Consider the following 24,523-nt stretch of genomic DNA (forward strand, 5'->3'; position numbering starts at 1 on the left):
TGTGTGATTTACAGTATGTTAAATTTTAGTGAAAACCAAAACAGTGATGAATCATGAAACAAAAACTGAGATTGCAGTTTGAAATATTTAATAAACAGTCAGTTACAAATTCATATTCAAATATAAAACATGAAAAAAGGAATGATTTGTTATTAAAATATTTACAGTCCTAAAAGTCATGCCTGCAAATTGAATATTTAGAAAAAAAAACTGATAAGCAAAGTAGCACTAACAGCCCTTACTGTACACACTGCTTTAGAGCAAAACAAGGGGAAACGTGTTTGCTTCAATGATACATTTTACTTTTTATATTCTATTATTGTTGTGCATTTTTCCATTTTCATAAATAGTCTACACATACGTTACTACGTTTGCATTACTTTCAGGATTTTTTTTTTTAGCATCACATAAATAAATACAAATTGTATTCGCCCTTCTGTTTTCTTGGTGGCTCTGCGACTGTTTCCATTTTGCACACTGGCTCTAAAGCCTTCTTCAGGCTGTGCTGTGGCTGGCTTCATGGAGGCCGCGCTTCTCGTGTTTAATCAGCGGGTCACCGTTTAAAAGCGGGTGAAGGGCGATAGAAGCAGCCGCCTTTGTTTTAGACTTTCGTTTGCACGAGCGATAACACGCCAGGTAGAAGATCTCCGCCACGTTGAGTAGGAGAGAGATGCAGGACACCACGAGCATGAAGATGATGAAGATGGTCTTCTCTGTGGGTCGAGACATGTAGCACTCTACGGTGAAGGGACAGGGGGCTCGGGTGCAGACGACTCTCGGGTCCATGATGAACCCATACAGATAATACTGCCCCACGATGAACGCTACCTCGAGAAGGATTCTGAAAAATATGGAGGTCATGTAGTTTCCCAGCAGGTCGCCTTTAATCATGACGTGGCCTTTGTCGTCGGAGTACTTTGGAACTTTGACAATTTCACTCCTGGAGTGGTTCACGGTATGTTCTCTCATCTTATTTTCTTTGTGGATAATGTGGAGGACGTGACCGAGGTAGATCAGCGTTGGAGTTGACACAAAGATAATCTGGAGGACCCAGAATCGAATGTGTGAGATTGGGAAGGCTTGGTCATAGCAGACGTTCTTGCAACCAGGCTGTTTGGTGTTGCAAATCATATTCGACTGTTCATCACCCCACACCTGTAATGTTCAGATGAGAAGTTAATATCATTTTATATATAGATATATACGGCAAAGTAAGTGAATGCCATGTCACTTTTAATATTTACTTTTAATGTAATTATGGAGGTCCATTGGAGAATTGTGTTAATTAACGGTTAAATGATAAACAAGCAGGTAACAAAATGGCATTCTGAAGATACATTGTTGGGTTGTGGTTCTACAAACAGGAACTACGTTTTTTTTGTTATTTCTAAATCAATAACAAAAGCAAACTTAAATAAATATAAACATATTTTTTGTTTCCAACAAGCAGGCTGGGTAATTGAGCAGATTGGATTGCTCTCTTGCCCAATGCATGCTGGGATAGCCTCCAGGCCCTGTGACTCGAAAGAAAAGCAGTACAAAAATTGAAAATTGGAGATAAAGGTATTTCATTATTTGAAATGTGTCAGTATGTTAAAAATGTCTTATTATGATTATAAAGCCTGATCATTTGTTATCAAGCTGAGTCCGGTTTTAATTGGCGCTGTGGGCCTTCAACACGGCCACCAGAGGGTGCTATTTCACCTGAAAGCTTTTACCGTCTAATAAAAGTAATTCAGACATTCATCAGTTAGTCACAGCCTTACAAAAAATAAAGTATGAACAAAGAGAACTAGACCTTCTCTGCTCCAGCTCCAAGGATCATGATCCTGAAGATAAAAAGCACACTGAGCCAGACCTTCCCGATGACGGTGGAGTGGGACTGGACCTTGTCCAGTAGAGAGGACAGAAAACCCCACTCTCCCATGGTCTCTGATCTAATGGGGGAGAAGCAAATAAAATACTATTTTAGACAATAAAAAACACTCTTAAAATGGCAAATCCCTCTTTTACCATTTCCAAGTAAATTATAATATTCCAGGCATGTACAAAGTGAAAACTGGTAAATTGGTATCAAGTTTTTGAATGTAATCAGTAGTTTATTTCTTTAAGTCCTGACTGGTGTCCATTTAACTCGTGATATTTTATTCTCCATATTACATATAGCACAACATTATGGGACGAAGCATTCTGGTATTTTTTAACACAAAGCACTAAACGCTTTGAGTCGAGATTATTGATTAACATTAAGGGTAAAACATCAGCAGCAGCAGGAGGTCTATTTTGCTTAGTAGACACAATCCAGGGTTTACAATTGTAAAAACCTTAACCTACAGTGTAGCATGTTCGGAACGTAAACAGGGAGCTATAAAAATCATTACACAACGAAGTACTTATCTCAAGCTATCTCACTATATGGGATTAAATGTAATGATTGGAGAGGAATTTATATTCCAAAGATATTACTGTGCGCCTTTGAACTGCAATATTATATATATTTTTTCATTAGAAGAAAAGCACTTTGTTTTGTGTATCCTAATTACACATCATGACTTTATTTAGCCAAAGTTAAAATATAAAATATAATATGGTGATGTAAGCATTGCTAAGACCTTTGAACCCCAAGAAAATGTAAAAATATGTAAACGTAATATGACTTTTTTTATCCTCATGGATTATGGACAATGCATCAGTCTGGATGGTCAGGCGGTCTCTAGAGTGATGGAATGGAAAATTTACTCAAGTACTGTACTTGAGTACAAGTTTGAGCTATTTATACTTTACTTGAGTATTTCCATTTGATGCTACTTTATACTTCTACTCCATTACATCTCAGTGGGAAATATTGTACTTTTTACTCCACTACATTTATTGGACAGCTTTAGTTACTTTGCATATTCAGATTCATAATAAAAAATACAATCAACAAGTAAATGGCTGTATTATTATAGGTTAAGATAAAATGTATTGATATCTATAAACTATGCGGCATATAGTAAAAAATAGCTCCACCTTTACCAGCTGCTTCATTAAAGTGATAAACACATTAAAAGCATCAATAATTATGATCCAGTAATATAATATATACCCTATTATTCTGAAATGGGCCACTCTGCATAAGGAGTACTTTTACTTTTTATGCTTTAAGTATATATTGATGCTGATGCATTTGTACTTTTACTTAAGTAAAAGTTTAAATGCAGGACTTTTACATGTAACAAAGTATTTCTACACTGTGATATTGCTACTTTTACCTAAGTACAAGATCTGAGTACTTTTTCCAGCCCTGCTCTGTACTCTCACGCACACTTATATGAACACTCTTACAACACTATGCTTAAGTAAGAACATACTCATTATAATAAATCCATCATAATATGAGCTTTGAGGTTTTGCATTTTATTCCAACAGTGATACCATAAAATTTAAGTTTGAATCCATTACATTTTGTAAAGTATGCAGCAAAAAATATATATAAAAAAAAAAGTAATTGCACCCCTTACCTTTAAAAGGTCTCTGTGCAGACAAACAGACCGGTCACCAGCTGTGGAGATGAATGATAGAGAGCCCAGTGAACCAAACCTGTGTACGGTACCTTGAACTCTAGATTAGGTGAAACTGCGCAACAGTGTCATGACATCTGGAAATGATAAATCCCAAGTGGACAATTTTGGGCAGAGCACTGACAAGATTGTAAAGGTTAATGATTGTCAGGGCTATAAATCAAATTATTGTGCTCATGATGTTTCTACAGCTGTTTATTCCATTGTTCACTATTACCAAGGTGTGATTTTTGTATTGATGCTATTTTATAGCTAAATCATACACATCGAGAGAATAAACGGAGGGCAGAATCCCTGAACTACTCCCCATATTGTGTTTGTGATGAAATGTCAGGGACTAAAGGGAATTGGCACAATAACATGAGCACCTGTACAGACTGATGCAATCCAGTATAACCTTGCAACGAGTACTACGTGACGATTGACCAGTCGCATTTATTTTTTTGTTGAGACTGTGTCAACAGAACGTTTTTCTTTTTTTTTCTTCTTTCAGGCTGTGTGATTTACACAAAGTCGGAAACAAACGGAGCAAATCTAATATTATAAGCTCCACAAAGATGCTTTTGTTGAAGGGATTTTGTATTGAATTGCAAAATGTTGAGCAGGTCCTCGTGATCGCTGCAGGTTTTATGTCTGTATTTTTGTCCCCTTGATGTGTCACACATAGTGTCCATCTGATGTAAGTGTCCTTAGCCCTATGTGAAGTCACTCAAATTATTCTTAAACCAGTGATGGTGACTAATAAATGTCAATCTATCAACCACTCCCTATTCTGAAATAGCAAAAGTACACTATTACAAAGATGTAATGATTAATCTGTTAGTCACTCACCAGACAATGAATTGGCAACATATTGGCTAATTGATTAATTATTAAAGTTGTTCTTTAAAAATATCAATGATTTCTGTTTATTTATCACATTCCAGTGATATTATACAGATTTGAAAATGTCCCATGTGCTCAGGGAAACTGTGACAGACATTTTTTACAATTTGCTAAAATTGTATAGACTATTCTATGACGATTCATATTTTGAAAAGAATCTACAGACTCATCAGAAAATAATAATTAGTTGCAGGTCTTACAGTTTTAAGTGTACAAGTGTAAATCGCACTCTTTGAAAGTAAGGCGTTTGACTTTAAAGTGTAAACCTGTCAGCTGAAAATAATTATAGTCATGAAACATTTTTTTTTTATATATCTTAAATTTGAATCATTTATTAAAAACAATACAACACACAAAAATGTCTACCAAACACGGTAGAAACCTTTCACCACAATCATCATCAACATCATCTTCACCATTCAGTGAGCAAAATATTTCAAGTCCAAATAATGAACATGGCAATAACTTACAGGACACATTCAAAAACTAGACATGGACAAAACTCTGCTCACTAAAAGAGTATTGAAGAACATAAATGCATCATCAATATTGCATGCGTTCCATTATTAGCTTTCCATTATTAGATTTCCTGTTAAATAATACAAAATAAATGTAAAATTCCAACAATGTGGCCCTAAAAAATAATTCAGATTTATGCAGACTTTTCTCAACAAGAATACAACTTAACTACACAGTGATGAAGCGCCTCCTTGATATTCTGTCAGGATTTTTTAAAAGCATTTTGCATGAACTCTTTACTTCAGTCTCTTAGATGTATCTGAACAAGGACGCAGCGATCTAAAAACAAACATTTCATACATTATAATGGTCAGAGCAGAGTTTTTTAATGACCACTCAGTAGTCGTTTCTCCTCTTTGGCTCCATCCAGGCTTCCACCGATGCTCTGGCTGCCCTCTAGCTCCATGTTAATCTTGTTCTGCTTGAGCGAGTCCTCCATAGTCGGCCACTTGGGAGACGACAGGCTGGCAGGGTTTTCGGCCGAAGTGATCTTGTGACTGCGAGGCCTGGACCCACATCTGACCCTGGTACAAATCAGGTAGAACACCTCGAGGAAGTTGAGAAACAGGGAGACGCAGGCCACCACCAGCATAAAGATGATGAAGATGGTCTTCTCTGTGGGCCGGGACATGTAGCACTCCACAGTGAAGGGACAGGGCTTCTTAGAGCAGGGGAACATGGGGACCATGATGAAGCCGTACAGGTAGTACTGGCCCACTATGAAGGCAGCCTCGATAATGATCTTGAACACGAGTTGGGTCAGGTAGCTCCCCAGCAGGTTTCCCTTGATCTTCACCTTTCCCTTTTCGTCCGTGTATTTGGGCTGTTTGATCACCCGGGACCCACCCGGGCTCAACAGCTGCTCCCTCAGCTTGTTCTCCTTGTGTATGATGTGCACGGCGTGGCCCAGGTAGACCAACGTCGGCGTGGAGACGAAGATGATCTGGAGGACCCAGAAGCGAATGTGCGAGATGGGGAAGGTCCAATCGTAGCAGACGTTCTCACAACCAGGTTGCTGAGTGTTGCAGATGAAACCCGACTGCTCGTCGCCCCAGACGCTCTCAGCACCTGCACCCAAAACCATGATCCTGAACAGGAAGAGCACGCTCATCCAGATCTTCCCGATGACCGTGGAGTGGGACTGGACCTTGTCCAGCAGGCCTGACAGGAATCCCCAGTCTCCCATCTTTATCGGTGATGTTCCGTTACTGATCTGTGATAAACGGATAAAAGGACAAACTTCTAATTTAATTTGCAATGATCCTACAACACACCTTACTAACTGAAACATTAACCACAACTTAGTATTGAATCAATATGCTGCTGCACTCATTGTTCTTTTTAATGTAGATACATTATTGGTACTTGAGAAGTAAGAAGATATCAAAGCCCCATGAACCCTGCTCTAGTTTTCCTAAAATAATCATTAATCAGAAATTTTAACAGAAGACTCGATGGCATTATAGGCATAGTAGGCTGGCGAAGAGATAAAATAAAGAAGGAAAAAATGAAAAAAAAACAGCACTTTCCCTGTGTAAATGTAACCTAAAAGCTTACATGCTTAATATTCTGTATAATAATGACATTTATACAAACATATTAAACGTTGTGGGCAAAGCTGGATGGTAAAACATGAAAAGCAATCTCATACAAGTATTAGTTGAATGTAAGTCATATTAATACTGGTTAGAAAATAGCAAGGTCATTAACACTTAAAAAAAAAAAAAAAAAAACCCTCACTTTCTTACAAATATGTTTTTATAAATAAAGACAGAATATTCTACATTTCTATTCTGTATAGTGCTCTTTACAAATATTCCCTCCTAATTAATTTTTTTAGTAATGATTAGTAATCTGTAGCATAGAACAATAATCGTTGCATCTTACCTGCTGACTTGGTCAGAAAGGACTGCCTCTCTCTGGGACGGATCGCTAACTTTAAAGTTGAACCTTGGAGTGTGCTGGGTGAGGACAACATGGGGATATTGAGCAACACACATCTGGCTTTAAATGTGACGTTGTCAGCAAACGTGAAAATAAAAAGGTGAGACCAAGAGGACGAGTCTAATGATTGACAGGTGTTGTTTATCTCAGTTAAATGGCCTAGAATATTTGAAAATAAACAGGGAAAGTGTATAATCACTAAAAAAAAAGGTTAAATAAAACTGCTGCTCATATTTAAATATTCTCTATGTTTGACTGGGGTTATGAATGATACAGAACCTCATAGTTGTAAATAGTTAAGTTGGAAGTCGCATGGCAAGACTTGAACAACTGAAATATAACCTGTTACTTACTGATATTTAGAGGCTAATTTTGATTCCTTTTGACAGAGCAGTGCTAGCCCTTCATCTTGTTTCCAGTGTGCGTGCTAAGCCAAGCTAACAGTCAAAGCTAAGTGTATATCCCAAAATGTCAATATAAAACAACAATTTCTTTAAATGTACTCCAAATAATAGCACCACCAGTCTATTTGCTCTTGTTTCTGTTACTGTGATGAACCAAATGGTTTGAGGAATGGATTGTTTTTTGATGGCAGCACTTTTAAAAGGAATTAAAAACTCATTCTTTTATCACATTATTAACTGATTGTATACATTGTAGCAATGTATACAATCAGTATACATCATACTGTATTATATACAGTATGATATATTTGTGAAAAAAAAAAAAACTGTTCAGATGGATGCGTCTGTTCTCAATTTGAAAGAAAAATGGACAGAATTCAAACAGATAAGCATATATATGAGAGGTTTATTGAATCAAAATTGTAATAACATTGTCTAAAATCATTCCAAAGAAATACCATTTTCAAAATCTGTCAAAAAATAATCTACAGTTTTTTAAACTGACTGATTTGTGAACTGCAAGAAATCTTTATTTTTGATCATGTCACAGTAATTTAAAGCAACATTTTGCATGTGACTGAGTACTGTTTACAGAAGCTGGCTACTCTCCCTCCCTCTATCTCAAATTACTGCACACAAACCCCTTTTTTCCTGGCCAAAGCCAAAGCACACAAAACACCGGAGCTCAAACCGATCACTGCCTCCATGCTTCAGATGCAGATCTCCCCCCCCATGTTGTTGCTCTCAGGCGACACATTCATAGCAGCCTCGGTGACCCCGCCTTTGGCCCCGTTCACCCCTAACTTTCGTCCTTGGAGCTCCAGCTCCAGGTTGACGCAATTCTGGAGCATCTCGTCGCGGCTTTTAAAAGCCTTCCTTTCCAAAGGTGGAGGCGTCACCGGGGTCACAGTGTAGTCCTGTCTCCTCGCCATGCACTCCTTCACAGCTTTCACGCACAGGTAGAGCAGCTCGATCAGGCTGAGGAGGAGGGAGATGAGCGCCGACACCAGCATGAACCAGATGATGACCGACTTCTCTGTCGGCCTCGACAGGAAGCAGTCCACCTTGTGAGGGCACGGGAAGCGGCTGCAGACGTAGCGAGTCTGGAGGGTGAAGCCGTACAGAAAGTACTGACCCACGAGGAACAAAACTTCCAGGACAATCTTGGCCACAAGATGGAGGACATAACTGCGAAGGAGACTGCCACGGATGCTGATCTTGCCAGTGCTCTTGGTGTACTTGGGAACTTTGTAGGCCCTTCTAAGGAACAGACTGGCCTGGTCGTCCATCTCGGCCTGCCTCTTCATCCTCTCCTTCATCTTGGATTGGAAGAACAAGAGTTAGACATTTTTTTTGTAATCGGGAAAAGACTTGCAGATGTATTGAAAGTATTTAGGAGAAAGTTGAAAGATGGATGCCACCGTAGAGTATAAAGTTCAGGACATTTATAGATATAGACTCATTGCCAAATAAATTATTCCTAAACACTTATTGCGAGTAGCGCTATCTCCCCCTTTGAAACTTGGAAGCGTTTGGAGTTGGTTTTTTTTTTTGGAAGTGTTGATACTTCTGATAATTGACATTTTATGGACCAACTGATTTCAACCTAACCACATCTACACTTCTGCCACTACGGGTGTGACGTGCCTGACAAACAGCATCCACCCATGACTCACTGTCATGCTACACCCACTGCAGCAACGCACCTTCTTCTCAATGTGGATCACGTGGAGGACGTGACCGAGGTATAGCAACTTTGGAGTCGCCACAGCAATAATCTGAAGGACCCAAAAGCGGACATGAGAGATGGGGAAGGCGAGGTCGTAGCAGACGTTCTCACAGCCGGGCTGCAGGGTGTTGCAGACAAAGTCGGACTGCTCATCGCCCCACACCTAGAGGAAGATTAGAGAAAAAGAGATGATGCATATACTACCACAAACTTCAGAGAGTTTAAAATTGCAGTAGGGTCAATGTTTACTGCCCTGTACCTCGGGATGATCATACAAATAAAGTGCTCATGTGACTGTTCTGGCTTTTTAAGTACTTCTTGCTCACCACACATTGGGAGGAGTTTTAAGACATCCAACAATCCCTACATTGTGGCTACTGCGGTGAAGTGCATTTTGAAATGGTGAACGTCTGACCGGACCTTGTCGGCCCCGGTGCGCAGGACCAGGATGCGGAAGACAAACAGCACGGTGAGCCAGACCTTGCCGATCACCGTGGAGTGACTCTGCACTTTATCCAGCAGGCGGCCCAGCACATCCCATTCACCCATTTCAGTCGCCAGTTGTCCTGCTTTCTGTGTGAGGAGATGAATACGAAAAGGCTCCATAACATGACTAACAGAAAGATCATCTCTGAAGTTATACTTGCATTAATTGAGAAGAGTGCACCATTATTGCTTGATCAAAAGAGATTGCTTTGTGCAATTGAGTATCATCCCTTGACATGACTTGTCATTTTCAGTTTTACAAAAGGTGACACTGAAATCATTGAAGGTGTAAAAGTCAGAACAGGCAGGCTCCCTCACAAGGACAAACCTTTATCATTTCTTGCAGGCTTGATAGAAGCCATGGCTGCTGACTCCGATCTTCAAAACACACTTATCTGCTGCAAACCAAGACCTTAACCTTGGTTAATACCAACCGTCGCAAATCTTAATTCAAAGTATGTGAGCTCAACCACTGATGTAGAAATACTGATAAGGTTTAAATAAGGTTTCTTTCACATAGTGAATTATTTTATTCTGAATTCCATCTTTTATGGTTCTTATGTGGCATTGTTTTGTTTCTGTTGGCGTCTGTTTATTTAATCAGAATACTATCTCGTGAAGCATTCTCGTAATGTGTGGTCTCACATTCTTACACAATCAAACGTTTAAAGAATCACATTTAAATTACTTATTGATGTTTCAGAATGTGATTTCATACTACAATAAAGTACTGCCATATCCACTACATAGTTACTATTTTTGAGCTTCTTGTTATGTTGTGCATTCACATGTTGAAATACAAATGCATATTTAGTGTTTTTCAGATTGTGCATGGTACAAATATTGCATAGTTTTACAGTATTGTACATCAACATACTCCAAAAATAAATCCATTAAACTTCAATTATTTCCAGTCCATGCATGGCACAATATGCTTTTTTTCCGTTTTGACAACGTAAAATCTGAATGAATAGATTTGTAAAAAAAAAATCAACTTACCAGTTGAACAAACCCACAGAGAAAAAAGGTGAATCAAGAGAACGATGACTCTGGAGGACGACAAAGAGAGAAAGTGTGGAAGAAGCTGTTCTTTCATGGTTCTTTGGCCTCTTATCTGGAAGGACACCATTCAAACCACAACAACAATCCTCCAGTCCCAACACTGAATTTGAGTGGCTGGTAAATGCCTTGTTTTGTCCTGTTGCTTGCATCTGCGGCAATTCTGCTTCACACCTGAATAAATAAATGGGAGAACAAATGCATGCGCTTCGAGGTTTGAGGAGTATGAAAGTGGTGCGATTCAGTTTGTGTGTCCTTTACAGTCACTAGATCTCAACCCTAACCAAACAGCTATAAGAGATTTCAGACCAACGTGTTGGACGGCCACCATCTAAACACCAAATGAGGGAATATTATGTGGAAGAATGGCGTTTTATCCCGTCAATATACTTTTCCTACAGACTTGGAGAAGCATCACTGAAGCTGTTCTGGCAGCTTGTGTTGGCTAAAAAAATCTTTTTGAACCAACATCAAACTTCTTGATATCAGGCGCTCCTGTAGCTTAGAGGTTAAGATGCCGACCTGCAATGTCCCCGCAAAATAAATTGCAAAAAAATGTCTTTTTGACAACACAAGGTGAATTTAATAGCTGTTAATATTGTAAGACAGTATCAACCTCATCAGATGAAGTTTGCCATGTTGTTATGGAATTGTAGGTGCTCTAATCCCCCCCCCTGCATGCTCGTCCATGATGACTTAAAAGTTGACCTTGATCTTGGAAACGCTTTTTACCACAAGGTCAATTTAACCCTAACGGTTCTCTCATTTTCTGCAAGTGTGTATGCTCCACTTGTTCACCTCACAAAGACACCAATCTGTCTGTATAAGTAAGTAATTCTAAACTATGCTAATAACTGTTCTCCCAAATTGTGGAATACCATTTCCAAGGATACTCAAAAAGGCATCTTATGATTTTCTGTTTGTCGTAAACTTATTTTTAACTCTAGTCTTTCAATTTTAATTCAATTCCATAGTTTTCTGTATCTCAACCACTATTTTGAATATAATTATATTGCCATTTCTGATGGTATTTTGTATTGATTTAATTTATTTTGTCCTGCTACTTTTTAGTTTAGGGCAGGTGTTACTTTATTTGTTGATTCTCCTAATTTTATAGCACTTAAGGCAACATTATTTGTATGAAAAGGAGCTGTATAAAAGTTTATAATTATCATTTTTCCTTTATTTCGTATGTTTTTCAGAATTTTCAGATCTAAAACAAAATGCCTTCTCATCTTTACCTATTTCATGTAGACATTTACTAAATGCCTCAGAAAAAAGATCAGGCTTGTAAGATTCTAGCTTTGTTTTTAAACCCTCCCAAAACAGCCCAGGTTTTCTCTGCACCACGTGGCTTTACGGTCACACTGCACCTCATGTGTGTTCAGCAGGTTTACAAGCAGTCTGTGACCTGGCTGATCTGAAGGGTCGCAGGGTAAACTCTGGCAGTCGGCATGGTGTCTGTTCACGTAAATGATTTACACCACCCTAATGTTTTCAGAGTAAAACAGAGCGTTTGTGGCCTTCATAGAAACACCTACCAGTCAGATAAAGGACTAACCTTCAAAGACACTTTGGTATACTTCGATTCAGAAGACAGGACAGTATGGGAATGGAGAAAGAGTTTTATTGGTCTGATTGGTGCAATGACGACACGTATCATATTTAGGTCAACATATTATACATTGTATTGTATGTGTAAGCAACCACTCAACACAATATCTGAATCTGTTCACATTTCTTAATATAAATACTTATTTTGAAGCAATATATACATATAGTAAATTAGCTCAAATGTAGTTTCTCAGCAAAACAGAACATCACAATCTCACTCTTCATCGCGTTTCAAACTCACTCCTGGAAATGCTTGAATGTTGTACTCTGAGCAATGACACTTAAAGATATCATTCCCATTCACCACCACACACGTATTGGCTATAAACACTTGCATGTATAAAATTAAAAACAATTAATTAAGACGTTTCTTTTGTTTAGATCGGGTTATATTTATCAGAATAACACTTTGGTTAGTGTTGCATAATGCAGCTTGTTCGCACTAAAATATCAATCAATGTAGTAAAATGATTCTTGTTATGATATAAATCTGTCTCTTTAAATAAACAATGAGTATGATTTTCTTAAAACCAATGTATAGACTCCTAAAAAAATAATCCTTATCACTCATCACTTATGACCCACGAGGTAGTGTGGGGGAGTCTGTATCTGCAGAGACGCTGCCCTCTGCCTGTATTTTCTCTTTTTTTTTCATTTTGCTTTTCTGGGCGTCAAACCTCAATAAAAGCGTAGCCACCCAGGTGCCAGATCGTAAGCACGCATCCAAGAAGAGGCTACAAAAAAGGTGTGCACAACGCAGAAAAAACACAAATACAGCCAGGGAGGAGGGGTCAACTGACAAATCCAACTCATTCTTCCTTTAACGTTGAATGATGTTGAGTTTGGTTTTGGGGAGGATGCCATTTGCTGTTTGTATGTGTGTCATATACTGAGGGGTGTGGTCAGTGTGGGTAAAAAGCAGTAGAATAACACAAACCACGATACAGGTTAATGATGCAGGCGTGAGAAGGTCTTGCAGATCAGCAATTCATTTTTATCTTATGATTTTGTTTATTTGCAGATTGCTTTAGTATTGCTTTATGCTGACTGTCTATTTTTTGTAACATGTGAGGTGAGGCTTTTGATCTCAACTGCACTTTAATACTGAACTCTATTTCACGGAACAAAAGCATTTCAGTGTGTAACTTTCTTTTAAAAAATACATAGAAAAATAAAATCATTTTACTTCAGTTCTATATTTACCACGCCTTTATGATCCATGTTGGATTTTAAATATTTTTTCATCTATCAGTTTAAAGTGTTGAAACTACATGGAGGCTGATGTTTAAGTTCAAGCACTAAACCAAATGATGGCATATTATGTTGTACACGTTTACAATCCTAACTCAAAGTCAAACCCAGTTTCCAGCCTCATGTCTGAGACCTGTATACACAATTTAAGATGTCACACATTGGTCAGACCATATAGTAATACAGGAGTAATATATGTATAGTCATTCATTATTTCAGGCAAATTCCACTGCAGCTTTCTTTGAATTGACACCAAATAAATAGAAGAAAATATCGTCAACCAACCACCAACCTCAACAGACCCTGAAAGTTTAACACATTTAACCTACTGGCTGAAGAAACTAAAACTCTACATGACTCCTGTAACAAGAAGTTCCAGTAACTGGGTTAAGTCTTTAGTGAGGAGAGGAGAGGTGAGCGCTTAACTGATGAGCACACGTGATCCAAGAACCCAAATCCACTCTGGAATACGTGTCATCAGTCCATACTGGGAAGAAAAGAAGAAAACAGCAGAGAGAAACACATCAGCATCCAGAAATGTGTTCCATGTTTTAGATCCTGTTTTCACAAAGGCTGGAAATGTAAATAAGTGGTAGTGTAATTGTCCGAGAGTATACAAATTTGTGCCGACCTGCAGTGTGTGAGGCCAGTAGCCGGTGGTCCTATTAGAGACGCCCAGGGTGGAGACGGCGTGGCGGGCATAAACCTCTGGCTTTGGTACAAACCAGCCTGGTCTCGATGAGGAGAATGGTTGTCGCTCACTCAAGGCTATCTGGTCACACATACACACACATGCGATATATCAAGCACTGACATACATATTAAAACTCATAAAATAACATTAACCTTTTAATTTTTTCATATTTATTTTTTTAAACTTACTTTTGAGGACTTACTTGTTACATGATTTTCTACTACACTTATTTTCACTTTAGAAAAGAAGCCAAAGTTCTCAGATGTTGTCTAATTATAAATAGCAGTAAAATAACTTATACAATAATAAAAGACATATTTTGGTTGGCAGTGTAAATATATATATTTAGGTTCAGTACACACTGGTTAATGGTCATATCAGGCCTCATCTACCTGGAAAGGAGTCAGACTTTGGACAAAGATCCCTTTGCCGCTGTACTCAAGGTGAAGAGCTCTTGAGAAATGATCCATGTAGCCCTGTAATGTAAGGACAAGAAAGGGAAAGAGGACTATTGTCAGGATAGAAAAATGTGATTGTGGTTATGTTTTTTTACTAAGTGGGCAGAAGAAGAATGAATAACAGCCAGCAGAAGAGATGCAGTTTGATTTGCTTGTGGGTATGTTAGCCACATAACCCTCAAAAGCTTAGTTGGACTGAACTTTTTAAAAAGTTTAATCTGCTTGGAAATACCAGCATCAATAGACATATTTGGGAATATTTATATTTATAATATTAATTTACAAATGTCCGTTTATAAACTAGAGGAGATTTCCTCAGTGTTTTGTCTCACAGTGGAGGCAGTGAGGGTCACTCTTCCAGGCAGGGGTTTGGCACAAGCCCCCGATGATATATTGACCACGGCTCCTCTGCTGCGCTCCAGCATCCCTGGCAGCACCAAGCGGGTCATCAGAGTAGCGACCGCAACGTTCTTATTCACCAAATCCAACAGGCTCTGCTCAGGCATTTCAATCAAGCTCTGAGGGGAAGCCACTGACTCCACACAGTTCACCAGGAAGCCGATATCTTTACCCCTCATGGCTTCTTTGATGAGGTTGCTGGCTGCCTGGTCCAAAGAGAAGTCAGCTAGTATGACAACAGTTTCCACTCCGTAGCTTTGGGAGAGGGTTGCAGCGGTGTCTCTAACAGAGGAGTGGTCCCGAGTGACAAAGATAATGCTGACTCCATGCCTGGCCAGCTCCTCTGCATAGGCTTTGGCTACAGGCTCTGCTGCACCTGACAGGAAAGAGGACAATATCTATCAATGAAAGTCATGTTAGGAAGGAATGAGGATATAGAACTGAGAACTACTGCACAGTAACAGCACTATGACCTCAAAAGCTAAAAATAAAGTTGACTTTGTTACCAAAATAATTAAGCTGATTAATCGATTGCCAAGACATTAAATAACAACAATTTTGAATTCATCAGGGGAAAATGCCAAACATTTGCTGGGTCCAGCTTCTCAAATGTATAATAAATATCCTGCTTTTCTCTGTTTTATATAATTGTAAAATGTATATCTTCAGATTATGGACTGCTGGTTGATTAAAACCAGCAATTTGAAAATGTCACTCCCCAGGCATTTGTCACTATATATAATATAATTAACCAATCATCATTTGCATACCTAGTTAACTGTCTTCGCAACATTAGTGTGGTATCAAAATCTCATTGTAGTGTGTTATATATAGCGTTGCATCAATCTTCCAATTATGGCCTTGCTTTATTGATTAATCATTTTATCTATGGAGTGTCAGAAAATAGTAAAAACATGTCTTCGTGCAATGTCTCAAAGCTCAGGATGACATGTTCAGATTTTTTGTTTTGTGAGACAAACAGCTGGATACCCAAAATATATTATAACAATGATATCATAGAAATAAAATCAGCATAAACTGAGAGGCTGAATATTTGGCATTATTTGCTTGATAAATGATTCAAATGGCGATTTGTGTCACTAAAACAAAGCGCATGGAGCGGACTCTCCTCTCCCCTCTGTCACAAAACACATACAGCGTCATGCACTCTCATAGTTTGTGCTGAGGTCACTTGCTGCATCCTTACCATAAACGACAGCCCAGTCTCCAAATCTCTGGGTGAGCTTCTTACTCGGGATAATTCTTGGCAGGAAATGCACCCTGACCAACGTGCAGCAGTCTCTCAGCAGGATTACCGCCCTCCTGGCCGCGTAAAGTGCACCGATCAGGGCCAGGGTTTCAAAGTAAGGATTGCATGATCGAGAAATTTCTCCATACAAAAACTGAAAGCTGTCCACCGACGCCATAGTCGACACTACGGATGCTGATGCTAGCTCGCTGGCTAAAGCTTATTCAACCGATTTAACGCTGTGATCTCTAAACGTAACGTTAACCAACAACTCAGGCGCGTGAACAAAACCTGTCGCTGTTCTCACATAGTAAATGTCTGATAAAGGTAACGCTAGCAGCTCTGACAAACGTTTCAGCGGGCAGAGATGTCAGCTGTCCAGCACCCAGTAGACGAAGCAAAACATTGAGTCACGTGACCATGTGTCTCACTGGTGCTGCATTCGAGACCACATGAGAAACTCCGACGTGTTTACATCAGTCATGGTTGGATTTTGCGACGGTTTCTGGATAATAGACACTAATATTTCAACTTTCCTTTGAAACTCATTTAAAAATACTTCATACGCTTTAGCCGGTTGCAGAATTTCTTTAAAAAGGTTCGAATTCGAATTGGACCCTCAGACTTTTGACATTTCTCTTTTTTTATATGGATAATTTACACCTATCTATTTCTAAAATTATTAATATGATCATCATTCTTATGGGTAAATGGCATTTTTCATTTTAGCAAATGGATAAACAATGAGCCATTCTTTGTTTGGTTTATACATTATTTCAAATTATTGTTCGTCAAGTAAAAAAATTGACTTGTGGGGAAGTGTATCGTTTCTTATTGTTTTAAAATATGCCCCTTCTTTTTGAAGTCCTTGCTCCTCTTTGTTTTATGTTTGTTCTTATCTATGCATAGTGATAAAGAAATGCCTGTTTATTTAATAGTTATACAGTATGTATTAATATGTATAAATCCCCCTTATATTACATTACATTACATTACAGTCATTTAGCAGACGCTTTTATCCAAAGCGACTTACAATAAGTGCATCAACATTGGTAATCAAAAGAACTACTAGTCACCAGAAGTCATAAGTACATTTCCTTTTCCAAACAAGCATCTAAAAGCATGAAGCAGAGCATAACTCAGAGCCAAAGTACAGTGCAGACACAAGAAAAACAGTTAGTGCTATAAGTAATATGTATATATATTATTTTTATTTACAGTATGGTAGTAAACATTTTATTTTATTATTTAATATGTAGGTATTCTCTGCGAGATCTTGTATGTTCTGTAGTGTGTCTTTAAAAAAGAAGACGCTTTTAGATATTCTAATCATGTTTATCTTACTTGTAAAACACATATTTCCGACGCTCCAAAAGGCATCGTTTGTTTCTTTGGACATCCCATAATGCACCGCAGTAAACATGAAGTGGACGTTTCCATAGAGACCCAGAACTTGGTTGTAAGTGCTCCCAAAATGCTCCCTGGATAAAAGCGTTTACAGGTCTAACAGAGAGGTGACTAGTTTAACATACACTGCATACGACGTGTTTCTGTTGGGATGGTTGGCTCGTGCAGCGGGGAAGTCTTTGATGTCTGCTAGCTAGCTGTGTTACAGTGGTGCACTTAGCAACGTCAGGTTAACCAGAGAAACAATTAACTCATGTAGGCTCTAAATTAAAAAGAGTAAAACATCAGATAGTCAGGTTGGATGTACAACATAGACCAATTCATATTTCTGTTAGATTGTTATTTGTATATTTGAGAGGAAACCGCTTTGTAAACCGCTAATCTTGAGATATGTTATGTTAGCTCATTATCACACCTGTTTGTGATGAGCTAATGAGACAAAACGTCTGAGCATTTACTCCCCTGTGCTGAGCATTAAAACCAGTGGTGGAGGAGGTACTTAGTTCTTATGCTTAAATTTAAAATACTTTGTTACAGGTAAAAGTCACATTCATACTGTGCCACAGATTGTTTAATCTGTAGCGCAGTATCATATTTTATAAATTGATCATATATTTCATTTATAAAATCTTAATCTGTAAACTAACTAGTAACTACAGCTGTCAGATATAATGCAGTGGAGTAAAAAGTACAATATTTCCCTCTGACATGTAACGTTAGTGTTGTAGAAGTATGAAGTAGCATACAATTTAAATACTCTAAAGTACAAGTACCTTCAAATTTTACTCAAGCGCTGTATTGTAGTTATTTTTCATCACTGATTGAAACTGATGGAGTAGTATTAGTTGTAGTATTGTTTTCTGGTCCATAGTAATATTTTTCCAAAAACAAGGCACATGAAAATGAATAAGTAACAATGAGGCATTAAATTAAAGGGGAAACAAATAATATAGACCGAAAGGTTTAGACTAGAGCTTAAGTTTTTTATACCTACCCTTTTTACATAACATATTCTAATGGAACATCTTTTACTGCTAGGTCAACTTTCTTTTAAATTTGCATAGGAAACTACTCATTCTTAATCCCGTGTCACATGCATTCCATAAATTCACTCCTTTACAGATATACTTCTATTATTTGTATTTGTCCTTACCCTTGTTGTTTTAAAAACCTATTGCCTGTGTCTTCAAATTCAAACAACCTCTGGATACAGTTTGGAAGCAAATCAATTTGTGCCTTTAACTTCATGAATGCAGTTTTAAGATCAACTACATCATGACATTTTAAAGTATGTTAGTTAATAAGTAGAGCAATAGTTTGTTTGATAGATTTATTTCTCTAGCATGAAAATTGGATTTGAAAATGAATCCATTCTGTCCCATGTTAGGGGCCAGCAGTAGAGATGTCTCAGTTGTCAGCTGAAGATGAAGCAGAGTTACAATCCCTGCTCAAGCAGCTTCTGAGAAGCATCAACGACCGGATCTCTGGCGCCCCGTCGACCGAATGTGCTGAAGAGATCCTCCTTCACTTGGAGGAGACTGACAAGAACTTCCACAAGTAAGGCCACCAGACTCAGAAAATGTAAAATGTACTTTAATGTTCTTGTTTAAAGGTATTGTCTGTTTCAATGTAATGTACAGTATATACCCAGTAGGTCTGACTCCGTCATTGCTCTCTTTAGTTATGAGTTTGTCAAGTATCTCCGTCAGTATGTGGAGAGTTCATTGGGAACTGTGGTGGAGGAGGAGACCAAGAACTTGACCATAGGAGATGGACAACATGCTGTAGGCTCAGGTCACGACACCCTGATCCATGCGGTCACCCGAAGTACCATGGACTCAGCTGAGTGAGTGTAGCTCAGACTCTGAGCTTTGTCTCCTGTTTTCTCCAGATGTTTGATTCATTTATTGTGGAGTCATTCATAGATAGTCATTTTTGTTTTGTGTGAGTTATGCTAACATTAGAAATCCTTCACTGTCTCGCTGTATGATACTTATATTCAACTTAAGTGTATGCATGTTTAGAGTCTGTTTATTTTGAGGTTATGGATAATAAAAGCCGTTTTTGATTGAATATGTTGATTTCCTCACAACTACTTTCCTTTTAACCCTTTCTAGAGAGAGAAAGAGAATCTTAATTTCTTACTAGAAAAAAATGCCACTTAGGCATTGTTAAGTTGGAGTTTAGCTAAACAATTATTCTGAAAGTAAGTGATCCTAATCATACACTGATGCACTTTCTCGCTTTATGCCAGGTACCAGCAGATGATGCAGCCCTTGAAAAACTCCATGATCATGGTGGTGGAGTCTTTAATCAACAAATTTGAGGAGGACCAGATGAGGAAGGAGGAGATGCACAGAGAGCAGCAGCACAGTCAGTCCAACAGCCAGTACACAGACAACTGCTCTGACAGCGACTCCTCCTTCAATCAGGTGAGAGATACAGTATCGAGGCACTCTGGTGGCAATAAATGGTTATATTTGATTTATGTATTGCCTTATTTTATATTACTGTTGATGACTCGCATAAATTGTCGAGATAGTATCTCAATCTCTGGATGGCATTCGTCGCAATTGATGTCCCAGGGGAGTTTGTTCCCCTCCATAGTAGACTGTAGACTGAGAGCTCTTTTTTATTTTGTTTTATGATGGATCATAATAATTTGTGTTTCTTCTCCATTGTCCTTTATAGAGTTATGCATTCATCAGACAAGAGCAGCTGCAAGCTTTGGCTGAAAAACTTGACCCCAGCAGACCCAAAGAGGTAGAAGGCCTCACTTACACACACATTATGATGATGCTGTACTCTAAATAAATGATTTTATTTTATCCTATGTTCCCTTATTATTTGAATTTTTCTACTGAAATACAAAACAATTTACTTCTTCAGGCTTCTAAAAATGAAATTTATAAAAAGATCACTCTTTGGTTGAACAGTTTTTTTCAGTAGACATTGGCATAATAATGAGGCTGAATTCAGCCTTCCATTATTTTCATGCTAACTGATTTTTTTTTTTTTGCTTTTGGAAAGGTATCAGAGTATAGGTTTGCCAAATTAATTCTCAATTCAGAGATCAATGAAATATGTGGATTTAAGAGCTGTTATTTCTGTAAGTCGACTAGTAAATAATATAACTCGGTAGCCAATCAGCTTTGAAAGAAGGCGGCTTCACCATTCTTAACCCGGCCTACAAAGTTGGTTCATTGTGTCGCTAACCGTTAAAAATAGCCCTCAATGGGCACACCAGACCTGTCTGTTCAAAGGGGTCAAAATTCACAAAATCTGTAAATCGCTGCTTTTGAATGTGAATGTAATTAGCATTGTAGTCCAGGTGACGTGATGTGACTGTGTGTAGGTGCGCTGGGAGGCTCTTCAGGCTCTCTGCTGTGCCAATCCGTCTGATGTGCTGAGCTGTGAGAGCTGGAGCAGCCTGCGCAGAAATCTCTGTGCAGCTCTGACCGACCCCGACCTCAGCGTGAGTCCTGAGCAACCAATCTACAAATTCACAATTTACAAATTAATCAATAACAATCATGTCGTTTTTATGAACAATTATAGGCTTTATAATGAATGATAACAAACAAAGAAAATGGAATGTTCATCATCCCGCGTGTCACTTAGCCACACCAGAGAAAACAAGATAACACTGTTTTCCCTTAATGATTGAGAGCTAATTGGTAGCAAACATGCAGGCCACTGGCTGTAAATCTTGTCTGTAATAATCTTGTTTAATTTCCTCTCATTGTACTTTCTTATAATTTAACATTCAGATATCAATGATTCATCAGGTGTATTTGACTGTGTGTGTCTATGCTGATAACGTATGTTGTATATCTCCATCAGGATAATGTACTGCAGTTCTTTGCTAAAAGCTTCTCCTCCTCTCCACTGAATGTGACACGAGAGCTCTACACCAGCTTGGGTAGGCCCGTCTGACTGGACTGAGTGCATGAGCAGCACCTTCATGTTTAATCTGAACAATAGACAATGGTTCACAATCATTTTTCAGTTAAAAGAAGTTACATTTTAAAGGGTCAGCTCCTCTTTATTTATGAAGAAAAAATATTTCCCGCATACCTCTAGTGGTGCCATGCAGATAGTAATTTTTGTTTTATGTACAAAGATTTTGAAATATTCATCTTTACTATCTAGCTCTCAGTATACAGTTTTTTTTATTTTTAAGAATGTTAAACGATAACTTTGATATTTTACTCTAGACCCTACTTTCCCATGCATTTGTGTCAAAGTGACTAATGGGGACAACCATTTCTGAAATTGGTCCGGTATTGAGGGATTGTTTTTGCCGCTGACAGGCTCAGATTGTACCTTTCACTTGATCGTTATTGTGTCAAACCAAGTCTCGCACAGAGAGCTCTCGTTGCATCCATTTTGTTGAAATCAGCTACATTTTCAGCCGTGACATCGAAAATCTTGTAGATAACGCCAAGGAACGCTTTATGTACTCCAACACAGACGTAAATAGTCGGTGAGGAGTTGCCTCGAGTGATGACATTGCTGTTCGTTTAGTGGCTGCAGGCGGCAGCTCTCTCGCTCAATACTGGACCAATCTCAAAAGCTGACGTTCCCATTAGTCACTTAGACAGAAAAACATGGGAAAATAGGGTCCAGGTTGAAAAATACCCAAGCTATCCTTTAATTACTTTGTATTGCTAAATTAAGAATATTTGCACTGTACATGTATTATGTATCTGCTGCATTATGTATACAAACACCAATGTTATCTTGCGTATATTACAAGATTTATAATAAGTATATTTTGCCTTTTGATGTGCAGCTAAAAGTGTGGAGTCAAGTTTTGTGTCTCAAAAGCTAAGCTTTCCAACTGGCTCAGCCGCCATCGACATCAACAGACCTGAGATCAGTCGTCTTCTCAAACAGGTACAGTGTGTTTTGTCTTCCAGTATTTAAAGTGTATCAGCATACGAATACATTTAAGCTTTCTATCTCTCTGTCTGTCTTGCCTCAGATTCGATTGATGAATGACTTTCAAAAGGAGGTGACAACGTTTTGGATCCGCCATCCTGAGAAGTGAGTTTTTACCCCAACAGGTCTCTCTCCTGATTTAAATATGAAAAAATGTTTAATACCAGTAAGATGTATGTTCAGTATGCTGCAACGGTTTGTTGTTGTTCTATTTCTACCCGGCTTTAGATATATGGAGGAAGTTATAGAGAGCACCCTCTACCTGCTGTCCTTTCATCATGAACATGGCTCAGCCTCACCTGGGACAGAGAAAGCCCTGGAACCCATTCATCTTCTGGCCTTACTGGATATTAAAGCAACCTGGTTTATAAAGTGGATGGTGTGTTTTCCAAATGAACAGGCGTTTTTGATTTGTGTAGATTGTATTTTTGTATATACACTATTGTGTTTATGTGTCTGAGTCTCTGATATTTATACTTCGGATAACACACAAGTGCGTTTGCACAGAATCATTTGCATAAAGCTACGTGGCGTGTCTTGAACTCGTTCTTCTCCCCTTCCGCACAAGCAAATGTCATCTTGACGTTTAGTAAGATATACAATCGTCCCTTACAGAAGGTCACAGTGACTGCTAAACGAGGAACATCTGAGATAACAAGTGTGAAGAGAATCACACAGGAGCCACAGACTTCACGGAGCCTTGTATGTTAAACTATAAGAACTGATCATTCTAAAAGTTATTTTTCTCCAACAGTTGCTCAGGTGTCTTTCTCTCTTTCTCTCGTGTGCATGTACGCTGTCTCATATATTCTCTTTCATCCTGATCTGTTTTCCTCTCCTTCTCTCAGCATGGATGCTACAGTAGGACTGTGGTTCTCAGACTCCTGGAGAGAAAGTACAAGTCTCTGGTGAGTGATTCACTCCTTCATCAATAACTCTCACTGACTCCTTTGTACTTCTGAAACGTTTAGCACTGTAGGGAAACAAGAATTTCTTTCCAGAGGGCGTTCAAACCCACTACCTCATTTAGGCACCAGAAATGATTGCATTGTAGAAAGACAAAACTGTGCATGAATTAGGAAATAAAAGGAATCTGCAACAAATTGGATATGCTTGCAGGCCAGTAGATCCCAACCCTTACCCTGCAAAAGTACAAATTGGGTTATTCTTTGAGGTGGATGATGAGCCATTTCCAGCTGGAAATATTTTTCCTTTCTGCATTTTCCCCTTTTGTCCTTGGGCCTCAGAAAAAAAAGCTGAATGTGCACTCCTAGTTGCGACCGTTACTGTACCATGACACTGGAAGTAATCAGATTAATTATAATTAACAAGTAATGTTAAATACCAGTATGTTTAAAAAAAAATTAAAAATTCCACTGTGGAGCAGGGAAACAAAAGACAGAGTTTGATGACATCGTTAAGTAGCATTGGATCATGGGAGTTGTTGTCTTTACCACCATTGCACTCAGCTTCTCCCGGTTACTATACTATCAGTTATGATCGTTAAGGAGGTTTTTTACCGGGAGCTGAATTATCCGTCGAGATCTCCTCCTCTCCAAAACAAACAGACAAGGTAATTTAAAATTGGTAGAAAACCGGTGAATGAAACATTGTGAATGAAGCAGTTTCACATAAAATAAATCTGTTTCTCTGACGCTGTTCAGTGGACAAAGGAGCTGCCACTGTTTGCTCAGCTTGTTTCTCTGATAACTTAAAAGGGGTAACGGGGATATGACGTTGACAAGCGACCAAATGAAACTGACTGTTCTTTGGGTTTGAAAATTGTTGGAAATATTTGAGATAATGTAAGTACACAACTCAACAAAATAGAACACATAGGTCTAGTCATTTTTAGACAATATTGTGTGTGTGTGTGTGTGTGTGTGTGTGTGAGAGATTCACAACAGAGGTCAATGTC

General features: G+C 38.5%; 5 protein-coding genes across 8 annotated transcripts in view; 1 reads left to right on the plus strand and 4 right to left on the minus strand.

Annotated features, from left to right (window-relative positions):
* Positions 1–71: 71 nt before the first annotated feature.
* Positions 72–3,633, minus strand: LOC137870977 (gap junction Cx32.2 protein-like). The gene is made up of 3 exons (XM_068708499.1): positions 3,504–3,633; positions 1,799–1,937; positions 72–1,155 (listed from the first exon to the last, which is right to left on the minus strand). The coding sequence occupies exons 2-3, from the start codon at positions 1,925–1,927 to the stop codon at positions 496–498; spliced, it is 789 nt and encodes a 262-aa protein (XP_068564600.1). The 5' UTR covers positions 1,928–1,937; positions 3,504–3,633; the 3' UTR covers positions 72–495.
* A 1,131-nt stretch (positions 3,634–4,764) lies between these two features.
* On the minus strand, positions 4,765–6,952 carry gja13.1 (gap junction protein alpha 13.1). Its single transcript, XM_068708501.1, has 2 exons — positions 6,855–6,952; positions 4,765–6,180 (listed from the first exon to the last, which is right to left on the minus strand). Exon 2 carries the CDS (start codon positions 6,151–6,153, stop codon positions 5,293–5,295), a length of 861 nt encoding a protein of 286 aa, XP_068564602.1. The 5' UTR covers positions 6,154–6,180; positions 6,855–6,952; the 3' UTR covers positions 4,765–5,292.
* Positions 6,953–7,870: 918 nt separating this feature from the next.
* gja11 (gap junction protein, alpha 11) lies at positions 7,871–10,595 on the minus strand. 2 transcript variants are annotated; one of them, XM_068708226.1, is made up of 4 exons: positions 10,530–10,595; positions 9,465–9,617; positions 9,022–9,207; positions 7,871–8,634 (listed from the first exon to the last, which is right to left on the minus strand). In XM_068708226.1, exons 2-4 carry the CDS (start codon positions 9,591–9,593, stop codon positions 8,026–8,028), a joined length of 924 nt encoding a protein of 307 aa, XP_068564327.1. In that variant the 5' UTR covers positions 9,594–9,617; positions 10,530–10,595; the 3' UTR covers positions 7,871–8,025. The 2 variants fall into 2 exon arrangements, with proteins under 2 accessions (XP_068564327.1, XP_068564326.1); XM_068708225.1 differs by lacking the exon at positions 10,530–10,595 and having other exon boundaries at positions 9,465–9,808.
* Positions 10,596–12,198: 1,603 nt separating this feature from the next.
* Positions 12,199–16,650, minus strand: hsdl1 (hydroxysteroid dehydrogenase like 1). The gene is made up of 5 exons (XM_068708502.1): positions 16,213–16,650; positions 14,939–15,381; positions 14,541–14,624; positions 14,086–14,226; positions 12,199–13,941 (listed from the first exon to the last, which is right to left on the minus strand). Exons 1-5 carry the CDS (start codon positions 16,430–16,432, stop codon positions 13,876–13,878), a joined length of 954 nt encoding a protein of 317 aa, XP_068564603.1. The 5' UTR covers positions 16,433–16,650; the 3' UTR covers positions 12,199–13,875.
* A 1,032-nt stretch (positions 16,651–17,682) lies between these two features.
* Positions 17,683–24,523, plus strand: part of tbc1d32 (TBC1 domain family, member 32) — a 72,370-nt gene continuing 65,529 nt past the window's right edge. For 2 of the 3 annotated variants that reach the window (XM_068708503.1, XM_068708505.1), the window contains exons 1-11: positions 17,683–17,713; positions 19,049–19,218; positions 19,343–19,507; positions 19,916–20,093; positions 20,353–20,424; positions 21,017–21,136; positions 21,505–21,583; positions 22,457–22,560; positions 22,649–22,710; positions 22,834–22,984; positions 23,454–23,513. In XM_068708503.1, coding sequence (XP_068564604.1) covers positions 19,064–19,218; positions 19,343–19,507; positions 19,916–20,093; positions 20,353–20,424; positions 21,017–21,136; positions 21,505–21,583; positions 22,457–22,560; positions 22,649–22,710; positions 22,834–22,984; positions 23,454–23,513 — 1,146 coding nt within the window. In that variant the 5' untranslated portion in view covers positions 17,683–17,713; positions 19,049–19,063. Of the gene's footprint in view, positions 17,769–19,048; positions 19,219–19,342; positions 19,508–19,915; positions 20,094–20,352; positions 20,425–21,016; positions 21,137–21,504; positions 21,584–22,456; positions 22,561–22,648; positions 22,711–22,833; positions 22,985–23,453; positions 23,514–24,523 lie in introns of all 3 variants that reach the window. The other variant, XM_068708504.1, reaches the window with a different exon arrangement.

The sequence above is a fragment of the Cebidichthys violaceus genome, unplaced genomic scaffold (assembly GCF_023349555.1).
Source record: "Cebidichthys violaceus isolate CVI_PGR_0920_01 unplaced genomic scaffold, fCebVio1.0.p SCAF_14, whole genome shotgun sequence".
Lineage (NCBI taxonomy): Eukaryota > Metazoa > Chordata > Actinopteri > Perciformes > Stichaeidae > Cebidichthys > Cebidichthys violaceus.

Bases quoted from the DNA above. Each gene is read 5' to 3' on its own strand.
- LOC137870977 (XM_068708499.1), bottom strand. From the start codon at position 1,927: ATGGGAGAGTGGGGTTTTCTGTCCTCTCTACTGGACAAGGTCCAGTCC. The intron at 1,156-1,798 runs GTCTAGTTCTCT...TGAACATTACAG, and splicing joins TTGGAGCTGGAGCAGAGAAG to GTGTGGGGTGATGAACAGTC.
- gja13.1 (XM_068708501.1), bottom strand. From the start codon at position 6,153: ATGGGAGACTGGGGATTCCTGTCAGGCCTGCTGGACAAGGTCCAGTCC.
- hsdl1 (XM_068708502.1), bottom strand. From the start codon at position 16,432: ATGGCGTCGGTGGACAGCTTTCAGTTTTTGTATGGAGAAATTTCTCGA. The intron at 15,382-16,212 runs GTAAGGATGCAG...CTTTCCTGTCAG, and splicing joins AGACTGGGCTGTCGTTTATG to GTGCAGCAGAGCCTGTAGCC. The intron at 14,625-14,938 runs GTGAGACAAAAC...CTTACATTACAG, and splicing joins TGACCCTCACTGCCTCCACT to GGCTACATGGATCATTTCTC.
- gja11 (XM_068708225.1), bottom strand. From the start codon at position 9,650: ATGGAGCCTTTTCGTATTCATCTCCTCACACAGAAAGCAGGACAACTG. The intron at 9,208-9,464 runs GTCCGGTCAGAC...ATCTTCCTCTAG, and splicing joins TGCGCACCGGGGCCGACAAG to GTGTGGGGCGATGAGCAGTC. The intron at 8,635-9,021 runs GTGCGTTGCTGC...TTCCAATCCAAG, and splicing joins TGATCCACATTGAGAAGAAG to ATGAAGGAGAGGATGAAGAG.